Below are 18,182 nucleotides of genomic sequence, written 5' to 3' on the forward strand. Positions count from 1 at the left end.
CTTTATGATGAAAACTATCATTACTCTGTCTTTGGGGATCCAATTCTGAGTTAAAAATGACATACTTCATCCCACTAGATCATATCCTAACTAACCTAACAAAGTGCTACAGTATGTTCTTTAAAACATACCACTTTAAAGACTACGTTCAAGAGCAGCCCCTGTGGAAAGATGCTGAATATGGAGTCATAGTATGCTTACAATTTAAGGAAACAAAAAAAAAAGCCCCACACTTGGGAAGAAAAGAAGCCATACTTAGACTAGAACAAAAATATTAAAGTGCTGTGGCCGAAATTAGTATAAATAGACTTTATTGAAGTCAGTGCCTCTGTACCGAGACAGAAGATTGTGTCTACATAAGCACAAGTTGTAACATTTCACAACTTCTAAAAGGAATGTCAACAATTACAACGATCATGCATACCATGGTCGATAATCACATTTTAGAAGCATTTTCAACCATTTCTAAAGAAATGCTTATAACATTGTTATATATAGAACTACTTTCAATAAACTGCAAAACATTGATCGACTTTTCCAGTATGAGCTACAGTGTCAACACAAAAGGGAGGCATAAATGTTTAATTTATGAAATCAGAATGGAATATTTACTGTAAAGAAAAATTAAAAAGCTTTCAAATAAAGGCCATTATTGAACCAACATGAAGAGCACAACTTGAACTTTTCAGTTCGTTCATCTTTTAAAGCTGTCCTCTGAATAATTTCAGTTCTAAGCATTGAATTTCAGTACTGTGAATATTCCTTGGATTGCAGTTTGGCAATGATGCGGTCCAACTGTCTCTTTGCTTCACACTGTGGGAAATTGCTCATGTCATAATATTGAGGGGCAATTTTCACCAACCTGTCCAGAAGGAGGGGAAAAATCACCAAATTAACAATTAGAGTACTGGAGCTTCAGATAGGATAGGCATTATTCATTAATACACTGATAAATGCAAACCTATAATCCAAGCCAATGTTAAAATTACGAATGCCTAATCCTTATAAACACCACTTTTAGAAATGTGCACTTCTCAGTAAGCTGCAGATTTTCTGATGGTGGACTTTTCATAAACTTGAAAAACAAAACAAAAAACCACTCAATATAAATTCTTGTAAAAAAAAAAAATACCCCTTTCTTTTACACAGACAGTAACATAAGGTCGTAAGTTTCTTCACTCTGGAACACTATTTTGATCTACCTCTTTAAAGTTACAATATTACAAGTTCCATACAAGAAACACCCTGATATTCAAATGACTGGATCTTCTCATTTTCTAAGTTTTAATAACCATAAATGTAACTCTATACCCCAAAGAATACACCTGACTGAATCTTTTTAAACATTTAGCCATATAATTTTTTTCTCAACAAAGCATTTAAGATAAAATGGTAATGCCCTACACAATTTAAGTGTCAAAAGTCACAAATCAGTGGAGGAAAGAAGCCCCAAAATATATAGCAAGTGACATCAACTAAAGTAAGTGCTTTCAGTCCCACCATTCTTGACTGACATTTTCTCTCTTAAGTTACAGAATAGATTCTGCCCCCTAAAAAAAAGTCACAAAGGGGGACTGCAGTGGGTGGGTAATTTTGCTTAAAGTCAGTCAGTTCTGATCACATTTTGTGATCAAATATGCAATGGTACAAAAAGAGGTGCAGTTTTTAATGCCTGCTTTGCTTTTAAAGCACCAACATACAAATAAACAATCACTGAGAGCTGAAATACAAAGACTGATTGACTTACTGGAACCTGGAGACCAAGTTAATCACAACAGCAAGAGAATGGCTTCAAAGATACTTTTCATGTTAGTCAAGTATAACTTTGTCTCCAAATTGCCCATGCCCATACTAACAATTCTACCATCCTCTTCACAAAGCAATTATTCTTGAGAGATAATCACACCATTTTGTGCCCCAAATCTATACACAGGAGTATACACCCTAGCTGGGGAACATCCGAGTTCCCCTGAGTGAATAGAAGAACAAGACAAGACTTTTCAGATTCCATTCTGAGCAAAATGGTAACGAAAACTTTTAGAATTAAAGACACAAAGCTTACCATTCGGGCTTGATGTCTGTACACGTCCGGATGTAATTCTTTGTTGTAAGAACAAACTCATTATAAAGCACCCATTCAGGCTTGTGGTCAAGAACAGTAGAGGGATGCAACTGAACCACTTGGTTATCTTTCACAGTTAAGTAATGCCCTGTTCGTTCTAAATGTGCCACCTGAAACCGAAACCCAGTAAATTAATACAATGCTTCTGACGTGCTATACAAAAGTGATATAAAGCCTATATATCTATACCTATATAATCAGGGAAAGGCAAGCCTCACCTGTTGCTTTTAATCTGATGGCTAGACTTATTTACCACTGCCCAATAAAAGCAGCAATCAGCAAACTACAGCAGGCTAAATCCAACTCACTGCCTACATCTTTCTTAGCCAAGAACAGTTTATACACCTTTAAATGACTGGGGAAAAATAACAAAAGAGAAACACTTGGTGATGCTGGAGTGAAAATCACATGAAATTCAAAATGGTAAGTAAAGTTTTTTGAAACAAAGTATGCCCATTTGTCCAAGGTTGCTTTTGTACACAAGAGGAAGCAGAGTTGAATGGTTTCAATAAGGGACCTAAATCTGGTCCCATCACTTCATGGGAAATAGATGGGGAAACAGTGTCAGACTTCTTTGGGCTCCAAAATCACTGCAGATGGTGATTTGCAGCCATGAAATTAAAAGACGCTTACTCCTTGGAAGAAAGTTATGACCAACCTAGATAGCATATTCAAAAGCAGAGACATTACTTTGCCAACAAAGGTCCGTCTAGGCAAGGCTATGGTTTTTCCAGTGGTCATGTATGGATGTGAGAGTTGGACTGTGAAGAAAGCTGAGCGCCGAAGAATTGATGCTTTTGAACTGTGGTGTTGGAGAAGACTCTTGAGAGTCCCTTGGACTGCAAGGAGATCCAACCTTTCCATTCTAAAGGAGATCGGTCCTGGGTGTTCTTTGGAAGGAATGATGCTAAAGCTGAAACTCCAGGACTTTGGCCACCTCACGCGAAGAGCTGACTCATTGAAAGAGTCGGACAGGACTGAGTGACTGAACTGAACTGAATGAGCCCACAAAGCCTAATATATACTATTTGGTCTTATTGCCTGAGACTGGTTCTTTAATACCAGGTGGGAACTATGTAGCAGATGAACAATTACTAAAAGATGAAAATTCATGTTTAAGATAGAAAAATAGAGCAAAAGTAACCCACAACGAGAGATTTAATAAGAAAAGGAATTGGAGGGTGGGGAGAGGAGAGAGGAGATGCATGGGTTTCTTGTCCTATATTTCTATCTATAATCAAATATATCAATTGGATCAATATCATCTAACAATTAACAAGTATCAAAGCAGATGACAACATGCCCTTTCCAATTCTAGAACTCTAGTAACAAAGAGCATGTATGAAGAACAGAAATGAGCAATTCATAATTATTAACATATAGTAGAAAATAAACTCAATTTCAATCAATAAATATTTACTAAGCACCTACTAGGTGCCAGGCACTACACTTAGAAAGTCCCATTTCTAATGGACTTTAGCTTTAAGAGAGAATTAGAAATCCATAATGCTTGGGTAATAGTGAAAATCCTAACTCTGATAAGCACTGAAACTTCAGAATAAGATGCCACAATAAACATTGTTATTCCGATCTCAAACACAGACAGGCACCGATCTCCTTTCATTCTGCCTCCATGCACTTAATGGCCACTCTATGTATTGGGCTCATTTGGCCTTAAGGCAGGCGACATCTTACTTATTATACATAGCCAAAGGAGAGCATCAAAGAACAAGTGGGATATTTAAAAGATAACTAAAATCAATCTCATCTCAAATAAGGGACTGACGTGTTTTCATTTTTTCACCACAAACACTTTCATTTTGAAAAACCTAATTGGCTTCATGTCCCTTAAACTATAAGAATTACCAGATAAGTTTTAACTTCAGCCTCCAATATAAAACACTTAAAACCAAAAGAAACATTTAAAAATTATTTTTCATCTTAAATCATTATTCCATATCTGACTTTCCTAGCACCCACGTGTCTTATTATAAATACCAAAGATCGCGCTACAGGATTGTGCATAAAACAGTTGCTTATTTGAATTTTAGGGTGATTAGCTTCCACAAAGAGAACAAAGTGAATTGTACTTCTGGATCCATCCAGAAAACTGCTTCCTTTCAGCATTCCAGTACAATTATACATCTCCAATTAAGATCAAGATTCAAAGAAATTCTTTGATACATTTATCCAAAGTCAAAATTTGCATTGAAGAAATAACTAATAAAACTCACCTGAAAATAGTCAATATATCTATTTAGTATAAAAAGACTCCATTATTTAAAAAGTGCTTGTAAAGTTGATTTCTACATAACTGGATCCCTAACTATGCCATTTGGTAAACTTAAGACATGTAAAAAACTTCTCAGTATATTAGTTCATTCAAGAATCTGGACAAAAAATTAAAGATTATTTATAGGCATTCTTTAACTGAATTTTGTGTTTAAGTGGAATCCAAGCACTGCTTATAGAAAACAAATATTAAGTAAGCATTTAATTATATACTCCTATACAGTCCACATACCTGCATAAAATACCCAGTAACCAAAGCTTTTCTTATATTAATATAATAGTCCCTGCTTGTAAAGTCAGTACTTCGACGAGGCAAATTAAATCTGTCCATAATTCTTGATAGCTGCTGGCGTACATTATCTGCTGACATCAGGGACCTGTAGTTAATGAAGTTGTCATAACACCACTGAACCGACTCATGATCTACAAAGTTGGAAAGAGGGAAATTAAGAGGGGACATGAATCATCCAAATAGGTGTATTATCTAATTAAAAAATAAAATCCATATAAATAGCAAGCTAAATCAACAAGGGAACTAAATCACATCATTTTTATAAATTAATCATAGTCTTAATCAACTTTACTAAAAATCTGGAGTCAAAATTAAAAACAGCACTAAGGTTTTTGGCTACTGAATGACAAAACAATGATTTTGGAAAAACTATTTTTAAGTTATTTTACCCATGAAAATCTACCTGGCTGTTTTCAATAGATAGTCTTAACGGGAAGATTCAGAGAATCTGGAAAAATGCCACGTCTTTCTCATTTTCAAAGAAAAACAGGCTTAGATTAAGACTATCAAATACAACTTAAAAGTTATAAAAATGAACCTCAAGAGACTATTGTCACATTTTCCTCTCATTTAATTTTTATAAATAGGGCATTCTTCATTATCACTGTTTCCTTGTTTTCAAATAATTGGAAAATGTTTTTTCATGTTGTTAAATACTCTCTGAAAATATGATATAAAGCTAGAAGAATATGTCATCATGTAGCGATAGCATCACATTGAACCATCTTTCTATTGGTGGGCATCTAGGTATTTTTCATTTTTCTTTACTATCATAAATAACTGTGAGATAAAAAACTCGAATCGTATCTCTGTCCAAAGAATACTGAAAGAAAATTTCACAGATTATCTATAAGTCAAATCATATGAATTTGATAAGGGTCTTGGTAATATCAAATCTACTGCTTTTCATAAAGATAACATGTATTTCTATTCCCACCTCTGGTGTTAAGACTGCTGCACTGCACTAGACCCACTCCTACACAGCTTAAAGACTATTTTTCTTTAGCCTTTGCCAATTTTATAGGTGAAGAAATGGTACCTCTCAAATAATAATGCACATTTACTGAACTGCAAGTAATGCTGAATAGCCCCCCACTTGAGTTTATGAACCACTTACCACATGGTCATTGACATTTGTAGCCTATTTCCCTATTTCGTTAGTTTACTTTTACATAAGAGCTATTTATTAGGAAAAATATTAGTAATAATTCTGTAAGTAATACAAAACTATTCAAATAAAAGGCAAAGTTTTTAAAAAAACTATCAAAAGCTGTATGTTTGTGGTAAATTTTATACCAGCATTTCATTTTTACTGCTCTGTATTTTCCAGCTTTCTAGTGCTTTCCTCCTGATTATAAAAATAAACAACTTTGGAAAAGATGGGCAATTTTTATTTTAAATGCTAGTCAGGAGTTTTTTCTCAAGTACCTCTGGGTTTCTAATGTAAAGTTGTCACAGATAATAAATGAAAGGGAGATGAAGAAATACCTTATATGCTGCAAGTGACGTTTAGACAAAAGATTGCCTTCAATCTAATTTATACTTACTTTGTTTAAAAGCATGGTAGACATTCAGCAGTGTCAGATGATCTCCATCTATGTGGGCAAATCTCATCTTGGCCTCATCTGCAGCTTTCTTGGCCTCCGTGGGACGAACAAAACACTGTGGGACTAAACAAGGTTGGTATGGGCCCAACACAAACGCCCATATCGATGAGTCACGCATTCACAGACAGAGGAACAAGGCCTAGCTAGGTCAGTTCACAGAGCATAGGGCAGGGCAGGATGGCCTCCAACTGCATCTTGGACTGTTTACTACCTTGATTTGGTACATCAACACCTAACCACATCTGTAAGACAAGAGGGTTTCAAAGCTACAGAGTACCTGATTATTTTTAACTAAATCTAAAAGTAGGCATCAAAAACAGCTATTCTGAAGGCCATCAAGATACTAAAAGCTCAACTTATTGAAAAAACCAGTGCCGATAGCTCTACCAATAACCAGAATTATGGTGTCAATAGCCTTTTAGCTAAACAAAAATTTTTCAAAAGTTCATCCATTTAATTCGCTGAATTCCCCACTGAAGGACTAAAAACAACTTTCCAACCAGTCTATTGCCACATTTCTATCGTAATTCTTCCCTAGTGCTGTGGCTATTACCAGCTGGTGGGTATCACTATTAGCACTGGTGAGCAGAAGCATATGTAACATAAAAAATATCATGAAATCTTGGGTTTTGATGATAGCAGTAGTGGTGGAAGGTTAAACCGCCTTTGAATTAAGAAAATTCAAAAAGGCTAGGAATATTCAGCCTAGTTTTCCAGCATTTTAAGAAAAAGATTAGCAAATAAAGTCCCAAGTTCTTTTTAAAAATTGATATTTGACTCGAAGTCCTCATATAAAAGCAGAATCCAATATTTTAAACGTTGACAATTAGTCTGAAACAGTCATTATGTCAGGGTCATCAAAATGAACTACAATATTTTTTTAGAGCCTCAATTTTAAATCACATAAAACTTGAAGTTGTTACAAAGTATGTTCTACATTTTTTCAAATACAACTTTCCTTAATTCACTTTAGCAATTCCATAGTTATAAAAGCAGTATGAAAAATACTTAACAGCTTGGGACTTTGTCAACACATTTTTAAAGCTCTTAAAACCTTGTCAATTAAAAAAAAATTATATATCATCAGTTCAGATAAAAGATAATAGGAATAATCAACAAGATCAAATACAGTATCAAATTACTCTTTGCCATCCATACAGTTTCCCCTTTAAAATGATTCCAAAGAAGCCAAATAGAAACAATGACACATGATCACAGTAAATATTAAGTCTTGCTTAATGTAACTGAAGCAAGGTAACAAGATATAAATACAGAAATCTCATAGCTGTGAACGTTAATGTGAACTAGCTACCAGAGTTAAATAATTGGGTTTAAGAAGCACTCAATAAGGCCCCTGATTTTTACTATTTATATCAGGACCCCCAAACTCCAGAAACTCCTTAAATGGTAAACAAAGCATTACAAACTAAGTAAACTGTTTTAGTTGCATGACTTCTTCTTAATCCTTTAACGTTCCTCCCGCTAACAAATGCCTTGCTTAATAACTAATGTACAAAAATGTTCACTCTCTTGATGTGCTAAAGACAACCAGTTATCCCCATGCTTTGCAGAACCACCACAAGTAAGAGATGTAGATGGGAGATCTCAACTGCATCATAATGACCAATTTTTTAAAGGGCTAGCTAGTTTTCTAAATTCGAACAATGCTAACTCTATAGTATTCCCAATAAAAGAGAAGCTAGAAATATAAAAACTAGGTAGGTAACAAACACAGTCTGTTAACTCTTACCCCACACTCTCTCAAGCTAAAATGTTGGGTTAACTACAACCAGGAGAATCTAACAAAAATCACATATATAAGAAAAGGCAGACAACAACCTACCACCACCTCCGCAAGAAACTACAATTTCATTAAAATGATTCAGTACTGCCCTGCCCATCTGCTCTGAGTCTGATCAATCATAACTGCAAAAAAAAAACATTTTCGCTAGTTCTTAAATTAAAAATTCACATCATTAAAACATACATCTAAACTAAGCCAAAAATTTTATATTTAGAAATTTAAAAAATTTCTTCCTTTACTTTCATGTAAGAGTTTGAATTATTTGAGGTATAAATAAGACCAATAAGCCACTCTGTGACTGGAAGTCAATTTTCCCCAGTACTGAAATTAGTATTATAGAGTACTTTGCCAGTCAGTAAAAACTTAATACACTTTCTATTTTTAGCTGTAAGATTCAGTGTACATTTCTACGTTAATATTTCTCGGTTTTGGAAAATCTAAATTCCAAGTTACTATTTGTGAATTAAATGTTATAGCTATTAATAAAAAACAGTAGTATTTGTTCAGCTCAATGTTTCGATTTTTAAAATTAAGCAATTTTACCTATTAAACATATTTCTTTTATCAAGTGTTTCCCTGCCACTGTAAAAGAATTACCATCAGATTAGATTTTAAACCTAAAATTATACATTACTACTTCTATTTATTTGATACTAAGTTTAAAATAATTATTTGACTGCCACTGCAATACAATTTACACATGAAGAAAAAGCTTACTCTTTAAATGATAGCTTGGTTTGTCTCAGGCTCACTTAAATAGTGCCAGCTACTAGAACAATGTTCTTCCTGAACTTTCAGCAATAAACTCCAAAACTGATGGACCTACCAAAGAACTCAGTTATAGTATCTTCAGACTTAAATTCTTTAATTTTTTGGCTATAATGTGAGGCTTGTGGGATGGAACCCACACCCCCTGCAGTGGAAGCACAGATTCTTAAGTACTGGACCACCAGGCAGTCCTGGACCTATTCTTTTCTTACTGATATTTTAATCTGAGCCAATGTTTTTTACTACATTTTATGCACAGTGCTTTACTTTTGTAAACACTATATTATTATGAAGCAATTTTTCAAAATATTTAGCAAACAAAATAAGTCCCTTAAAAACATCTATAAAATTCACTATCATACTAAAAATTAAAAAACAAACCCAAAAGTGAAGTCCACCCAAACTTTGAAGAGCTGGGCTTTTTTTAGTTCCTTTCCCTCTATTACCTGACAACATAGCAGTAATAGATAGGACCTCATTAGAACAGTTGTAGTCACAACTTGCAATAACCATTTTAGCGAGCTGTGGATCTAGAGGAAACTCGGCCATCATGGATCCCAATTCAGTCAGATCTCCATCATCATTTAAAGCAGCCAGATAATTCAAAAGTTCTAGGGCTCTCATCAGAGTTTCAGGAGCTAGGAGGAAAAGGCAATCTATTAAGACAAGCTGCCTTAATAAGCAAAAACGTGACAAAGCACACACTGTTAGAAGCAATCTCATTTTTCATTCTACAGTGGACCAAACGTAAAACTCAAACTGCCATCAAATTCAGTTACAGAGATCTAGCTAACTATGACTCATACAAAGCTGCAAAACTTGCCTGTACGGCAGTTAAACGTCACCTCTTAAGTACAGGAACTGTTAACTCAACAATGTGTTTATCAAATTATTTTGCCTCAAAAAAAAAAAGATTTTCCCTTTTCATGCCCTGCTAATAACTCCTAAAATAATTTAGTTACCCTGAAAGATAAGGAAAAAAAGAGTATTCGCTATTTTCCCACTCTTTTAGATTTAATGCCAACACACAAAATTCCTCTTGATGTATTGTAAGGGAAAGGTAAAATGTATTCAATGTATATAAGGAATAGGATAGTCAGTTTTGGTTAAAAAGATTGACAAAACATGCTTTGAGAATTTATACCTGGTGGATCCATAAAATCAAAATGCACCAAATCATCAATACCAAGTTTCTTCAACTGTAACACAACTGATCCTAAATTAGAACGCAAAATCTCAGGATAGGTATTATCCTAGAAAAATACAAAAACATTTGTTTTGTTAAATATCCCATAATCTTCTTGCTCCAGGGGGAAAAAACATATCTGTTCTCGTCCTTAGCTATTTCCTTTGGCATTTCTTCTAAACGACTGACTTAAACAGGAGAAAAGTATTTGTGGACTAAAAAGGAATCAGATACTTCCTGTAAACTATAGGGTTTGAAAGGTTACCACTGCTGCCCAATTCAACTTAGAACTATAACAAAGGGTTGTATTGGTAGACTACACCATAAACTTCAGGGAAAACCTGAACAGCTTATAGTGCCAAAAGATACGATAAAGTAAGTGAAGTAATTTTCTTCTGGTAACAAGTTTAATCTAACCTTCCAAAAACAGAGTAAGGACACAGTAAAACCCTTACCTGCATCTCTGTTTTGTAAGCTTTCTCTGTATAAAGTCGGAAGCACTTTCCAGGTCTGGTTCGTCCTGCTCGACCAGCCCTTTGCTGAGCTGAAGCTTTACTAATGGCTGTCACTAAAAGGGACTCAACTCTGATTCGAGGATTATACACCTATTGGAATGTAAATAACATTACAATTCATCCTCCAGTTAAACACAAAACTGTGATCTAACAAAAGTATCCAAAGCCCAAAGTTAACCCCAAAATAAACAAAGTAGTATTGACGACCAGCATAAATCATGCTGGGGCAGAAACAGAATTCATCATTCCTTAACTTTCTTTCAGGTATTCTGACTCCAGCATTCTAAGACTAAATGAAAAGTCACTTAACACAGAAGTAGCTCTACTCTTCCTAATTTAAAATACTTTCAGTTTTACCTTACTCTTATATGGTGGATAGTGCTGAAGGTTTTTGCCTGAAAAAAAAAACTTGTCAATTTCAACACCCAATGTTCAGTGTGGACACCAAGAAAATATTTTGAACTCAGTCCAGAAGTCAGTTATATGCTGCCAATTTAAAGAATTGTTTTCCATCAAAAACATGAATACTATGTACAACAAATTCTCCCAATTATAAAACATAATCAAATGCAATCAAAGATCTTAGGTAAGAAAACAGTTTTATTTATTAACTGAGTAATCCCTTAATTTGGCTAAAGTGCTTGGGTATTCAGTACTGCTGAACTAGAGGTTAACATAATACTTTTTTTTCCCCCCAAGTACTATGACTGGTACATAACAGAAACTAATTTAGCTGACTGAGTGACTAGTAGGCAGGGATGATAATCCTGTACTTTTTAGTACTCCTTACATGAATATACACTCACATATGAAACACTCAGGATCACCACACAGAAACAAAGAAACCAATGAAAAGAAAAACACAGGATTATAAACACGGGCTTAGTATGTGAAAGCCAGCTAGAACCAAAGGCTCAAATCACAGACTTCTGAAAATGAAACACAAACTAGAAAATAATTCTAAAAAGTAAACTTCACTCATGAAACAAATAAGCAATAAGTACTATTAAATGAACACTAATTTATAAAGTACTATAGTACTAAAATATGTACCTTTTGTTTTGCAAATCCAGGATCAATTACAAACACCACACCATCTATTGTCAAAGATGTCTCTGCAATGTTAGTTGACACAACTACCTGTTAAGATATGAACAGTATTTAACTTAAACTACAAGCCAAGTACAATTCAAATAATTAGTCTTTAACTTATACTAAACAATTACAAACCAGTAAATAAACAGGAATTAGGTTTAATCTTTAATAACCAATGCTATATAAAGACAAATTAATATTTAAGAATTCAAAATTTCATTTAGTTCATCATAGCACCTTTATTTTTCAACAAAAAATCTTCAGGTTATTACTTGACTACATTAGGTTTTAATTATTCAAATAGCAGAACAAAATCAAAAGAAAATAACTGATAAAGCAATAAGTTTATCTCACAGAGAGTCTCCCTGAGAAAACACTCCTTGGTTAATATTCAAACTGTACAACACGTACATGTTTCAATACTTTCAGGCAACATTTACAAAGGAAAACTATATCACCAAAAGTCAACTAAATATTTTAAATGAAATGGCACATGGTGGTGAAAATCTCAACTTAGAATCCAGTAAGAATTGGTGTATCATCAGAATTGAACATAGATGTTCTGGAAATCTCAAGAGGGGGTGTCACAGCATACAAGGAATCTTAAGGAATGATTTGAACTTTTTATTGAAAGTGAATAAGGTTCAAAGTATTTATATACTAACATGATTGTTTTTTCATGTGGGTGTTTTACTGTATTTTAAATATGCTTTAGAAAATTAGGGACCTAAGAATGACATGTCACAATTTTTCTTTTTAAGCAATGGAAAAATGGGATCTTCATTAGTATTTTTCTCAGAGCATCTGATCTGAGGAAGATTACTGCCATTAAGGTGGAGATGCCTGAATATGCAAGCAGTTGACACAGAAGATGAATCAGAGTCTGCTCTTAAAGCTTTTAAAATCTGCAAAGAAAGATTAGAGGTGGAATGGAAGTACAATGACATAAAAAACATGCCATAAGATTTTTAAAGGATTTATTGCCCAAGCAAAGACAAGGAAAACTTACTCAGAAAATGGCATTTAGGAGAGCTGTTGAAGATAAGGTGGGATCAACCCACAAGGGACAAGTGAAGAGCATTGTGGAAGGTTCTGCTTAAACAAGAGCATGTGGATAAGGATGCCCTTAGGCACATTGCCAGGTAATCTTGGAGGTTTAAAAGGCTACTAGAACATCATTAACCGGATGATATTATTATACAATTATTTATATATCTAAAACCAAAATGCTCCCTTTTTGCACTGACCAGCTGAAAAGCATACTAACTAGCAAATGAACAGTAAACTGTAAGTGGTCTGATGCTAATGAAATATATTTTCCAGAACATTTCAAAGACATGAACATTCAATAATTAGAGCTGAAGCAAACATAAACAAGGTCAGGAGGTAAACTTCAATAAGTATAACCAGAGTTTAATATTCTTCTACAAAGTCAGTCTGTTGCAGTGGAAAGGTAGGTATCAAAGCCAGGAATCAAATCTAAGTAGCTAAAAGAGTGGAGCGGTTTTAACACACTCAAACTTCAATTTCCTTTTATAACTCTTGCATACTAGTCAGCTGAGACAGAGCCCTTATAAACTATACAGAATCACAAACCACATGCTTGTTATTATATAAGAGGTCTTGTGGCTTTCTGGAATTCTGGGGTAAAAACTGCAGTTCTTGAAAATGTACATATAAATAGAAGTATAAAACATATATTTTGGGGGAAAAATACACTTCATCTATTTCTTCTAGAACAAAGTACAGTCAATGTAATAAAAATGTACTGGTGCAAACTCTTTAAATTTAAAAATAATTTTTGTCCATAAAAATTGGTGTTCACATGTTCTCTCTGGGTCTGTGTGACAAACTGTACAACATCTGTAAGGAGGTGTGGATCTGTGATTCCACAGATATTAAGAATCAGGTGATGTTCACACCGACTTCGGCAACCTCTGTGTCTACTGTTGAGTCAACTGCCACCCGAAGTTAAACTCTGAAATCCAAAGTGTTAACAAAGACCTAGAGAAGCACGGCTTTTAGGTTTTTTCTGCTTTTTTTAATTAAAAAAATTAATGGGCTAGAAAGCTTTAAGACAATAAAATAATTTGAGTAGGACCTCCCTGCCCCATGAGAAGTGGGTTTTGGGACAAAAAAAGGGAAAAACTCTTAAACTGTACAACTTTGAGCTGCAGATACAATACTCACTAAGGCTAAATAAAACATGCACACATACTCAGCAAAAAAAAAACCAACAGACAAATAAATGATACAAGTTATCTAGCTGCCTTGGAACCTTAACAGTGGGGTGAGGCAAGCCCTAAGTATTTTCTAGATGTATTAAGTGGCACATGATCTATGTAGGAAGCGGTCACAACACAAAGTGGTCCTGAATTTGTCAGAGTACATATGCTACAAAGCCTTCTAGACTATAGCTTGGCAATAGTGCTCAAAGAGCCTTAAAGAGTGTTCAAACCTCAACGACAAAGGAATTATTTCAGATAAAGAGCCCATATAAACTCTATGATAAAAAAAATCAAGACAATGCCAATTCTAATCTTTTTATATTAAATGTGTTAAGAATAAACTCTCATGTAGATTTATCTCTTTTCCCCTCAATAATCTGCTTTTTAATGGAATTCACGTTGATTTATTTCAATAATTCCATTTCAAAGTACTTGAGATGCTCTACTTGAATTCTATTTGGACACAATAATGCATTTAGGTTAAAAAGTGTGGGTTTTTAGTCCCTAGGGAACTCGGTGGGGTCTCTAATTCAGTGAGGACATTAGCTTATTTGTTTGTAAATATTCCAGCAGTACCACACTAAGTTATCTTCAGATAGTGGATCATTAAGCCTCTCTTTAAAATTAGAGAGACATCTCCACAAGGGCCATTTCTCTTTTTTATTGAGCAATGTATGCTCTGAGCCATGTTAATTAGTAAACTCTGAGATAAGATACAGAAAAATCAGCTATCTGTATGGACAAAATTAATGAAAATGAAATAAAAATAAACATAGTTGCTGGATTTAATAACACCAAATCTATAAAATAGCAAATATAAGTCTTAGTCCAAAAAAATGCATACATAATTTATGAGTAAATGTTAATGCATGTAGAAAGCAACAGAAGCTTTAGCTTAAAGTCAAATACCTGAACAAATATCAACGATGATTAAAAGAGGTAAAGTACCCACCCTCAAAAATTTATGTACTGCATTCTCAACTTTTCTTGACTATGAGAAAGCTTGAAAGTATACCACTGATGCTATGTTAGAGCACCATGCGAAAAGATCTCAATTATTTGTAAAAGGAATGCCAGTTAAGTACCCAATGCCCATAGAAGTTTACCTTTAATATAGCCTACATTTTAAAACTTTAGTTTCAAAGGCTGTTTTGTTAGTTTCATCACTATCAATTAGAAACTATTTTGCATAAATACAATGAGGAGTAAGACAACAAATGAAGTACTACATTACAAAATGTGATCCAATATAATTTAACAGAAGTATGAATCAAATAGTATTTTAAGTAATTGGAAGGAGACCTTAAATCCCTAACTCTTTCTACATAATTTTATTTATTTTTGTGCTTTTGGTCAGTTATCATTTTTTTTTTTTACAATGTTGTCTTACTTTCTGCTGTACAGCAAAGTGAATCAGTTATAATATATGCATGCTGTTGCTGCTGCTAGGTCGCTTCAGTCAGGTCCAACTCTGTGTGACCCCACAGACGGCAGCCCACCAGTCTCTCCCATCCCTGGGGTTCTCCAGGCAAGAACACTGGAGTGGGTTGCCATTTCCTTCTCCAACGCATGAAAGTGAAAACTGAAAGTGAAGTCGCTTAGTTGTATCCAACTCGTAGTGACCCCATGAACTGTAGCCTGCCAGGCTCCTCCATCCATAGGATTTTCTAGGCAAGAGTACTGGAGTGGGCTGCCATTGCCTTCTCCATAATATACATATATCCGCTCTTTTTAAGATTCTTTTCCAATACAGGTTATTACAGAGTACTGAGTTCCCTGTGCTATTCAGTAGGACATTATTAGTTACCTATTTTATATATAGTAGTGTGTATATGTCAATCCCAATCTCCCAATCTATCCCTTCCTGTAGTTTTAAATTACTTGTGAATATCAATCAGTGATAGCATTCCTGAATGAAAAGTCCCATTCCAGTAAGTGGCACAGTAATGTTTAATTAATGAATTCATGATAGAAGAATTAAGCCTTGGCCTTTACAAATAGAATTATTACCAAAGTTACAGCATTTAAAAAAAGAGGACAGGAAAGCAGCAACTGAATACCAGTTTTTCCTCTTTTCCATACCCTCATATAACCTGTGTGCATCTTCATTACCTTTCCTCTTTCCCCACAATCCCATCAATCCTTTCTCCTACTTTAACTGGACCTGCCAGGCCCTGGGTCTGATGGTCACTTACTCATCTTGCCAGCCAGTCAGTGCTTGGCCATAGTGCATTTCAATGGTCTTAGGTTTTCAACTAGTACTATCTCCCATAACCAGCTTCAAAATATATGACTGGATGAGTAAACCCTTCTCTATAAACTTCTATAAAAATCGTTCATTATCCCTTAAACACGTGGGGCTTCAAAGTGTTTTCCCTCATAGAGTATGATGCACCACTGCAAGGGAAGTTCCCCCTCCCACTGGGGTCAATCCAGGGAGGCTATGAGAGTGCTCCTTCAACTTCTAAGATGAAGCTGACTCATGCCAGGAGATAACATGATTTCCCAGCAAGAGATCCTATAGCTTTAGCCGAACGAAAAACATAATTAGTGGATGATGAAGTAGCACTGTGGCTCTTAGTTTTGATTCTGAATTACAAGCTGGAGATATCCCAAGGTAAACCAAAGCCCTGGAAACTCCAGTGGCCTCAACATTATACATACACAACTGCTGCTAAATCACTCTTTTTAGAAAGACAAAATTCCTCTAAATATTCTAGGATTTACAAGAACATGAAAAGCAATAGCTTAAAAAACAGAACAAAACAACAATTAATTCTATTCCATGGGCTTAAACTGTTGAAGAGTCTACAAAATGTACCGTGTACAGAACCGGCACCAGACTGAACCTAAATTTCTAGTATACTAGTATTAACAGAGAAAAGAAGAGCTCAAATATGAAGTTAAGGTGGGCCCCATCAAAGTTAACTCAAAACAGAATGAAGAGAACTACATGAAAAGACAAACATGGTAAACCTTGCTGTATTTACTCCAAGATAAATAAAATCACCATTTTAAAATTAAAAGCAGATACACAAAGTACCCATGATTTCAAGAAAAATTAAACCATCTGCATGGAAGATGCACTAACTCCACTTTATTATAGAAACGTTTAAGAAACAACTATTTTTATACACATCAACTGACAAAGAATGAAGTAAAAAAATACTACAGAGAATGAGTACTTTTCAGTCAACAAATCACCTTCAAAATTATATACTAAATTTATCACTTAAAATTTCAAAAGTTCCCCCCCAAATTCTGAATGCAAATAAAGTAACAGAAAATATTTTAACATGTTCTAGTTGCAGCATTCAACATAATGAAGCTAGGATCAGACTTTTTTTAAAGTCATGTTCACAGGTTTTGATTTGATTAACTCTAAACCTGACCCCCCCCCACCACCAATCAATCTCCTGTTAATTTATACTCCACTAGGCTCATGCAATGGCAACCCACTCCAGTACTCTTGCCTGTAAACTCCCATGAACGGAGGAGCCTGGTAGGCTGCAGTCCATGGGGTCGCAAAGAATTGGACAGGACTGACCGACTTCACTTTCACTTTCACGCATTGGAGAAGGAAATGGCAACCCACTCCAGTGTTCTTGCCTGGAGAACCCCAGGGACAGGGGAGCCTGGTGGACTGCCGTCTATGGGGTCGCAGAGTCGGACACGACTGAAGCGACTTAGCAGCAGCAGCAGCAGGCTCATGCAAAGATGGGCTTGACAAAGGACAGAAATGGTATGGACCTAACAGAAACAGAAGATATTAAGAAGAGGTGGAAAGAATACACAGAAGAACTGTACAAAAAAGATCTTCACGGCCAAGATAATCACGGTGTGATCACTTACCTAGAGCCAGACATCCTGGAATGTGAAGTCAAATGGGCCTTGGAAAGCACCACTACGAACAAAGCTAGTGGAGGTGATGGAATTCCAGTTGAGCTATTTCAAATCCTGAAAGATGATGCTGTGAAAGTGCTGCACTCAATATGCCAGCAAATTTGGAAAACTCAGCAGTGGCCACAGGACTGGAAAAGGTCAGTGTTCATTCCAATCCCAAAGAAAGGCAATGCCAAAGAATGCTCAAACTACCACACAATTGCACTCATCTCACACGCTAGGAAAGTAATGCTCAAAATTCTCCAAGCCAGGCTTCAGCAATACATGAACTATAAACTTCCAGATGTTCAAGCAGGTTTTAGAAAAGGCAGAGGAATCAGATATCAAATTGCCAACATCCGCTGGATCATCGAAAAAGCAAGACAGTTCC

General features: G+C 35.1%; 1 protein-coding gene across 1 annotated transcript in view; it reads right to left on the reverse strand.

Moving 5' to 3' along the window:
- Positions 1-294: 294 nt before the first annotated feature.
- DHX15 (DEAH-box helicase 15) overlaps positions 295-18,182 on the reverse strand; it is a 53,973-nt gene continuing 36,085 nt past the window's right edge. Inside the window, exons 7-14 of the mRNA NM_001098018.1 lie at positions 11,640-11,726; positions 10,527-10,676; positions 10,030-10,138; positions 9,332-9,523; positions 6,254-6,376; positions 4,647-4,837; positions 2,063-2,232; positions 295-862 (exon numbers count right to left, since the gene is read on the reverse strand). Coding sequence (NP_001091487.1) covers positions 745-862; positions 2,063-2,232; positions 4,647-4,837; positions 6,254-6,376; positions 9,332-9,523; positions 10,030-10,138; positions 10,527-10,676; positions 11,640-11,726 — 1,140 coding nt within the window. The 3' untranslated portion in view covers positions 295-744. The remainder of the gene's footprint in view (positions 863-2,062; positions 2,233-4,646; positions 4,838-6,253; positions 6,377-9,331; positions 9,524-10,029; positions 10,139-10,526; positions 10,677-11,639; positions 11,727-18,182) is intronic.

The sequence above is a fragment of the Bos taurus genome, chromosome 6 (assembly GCF_002263795.3).
Source record: "Bos taurus isolate L1 Dominette 01449 registration number 42190680 breed Hereford chromosome 6, ARS-UCD2.0, whole genome shotgun sequence".
NCBI lineage: Eukaryota > Metazoa > Chordata > Mammalia > Artiodactyla > Bovidae > Bos > Bos taurus.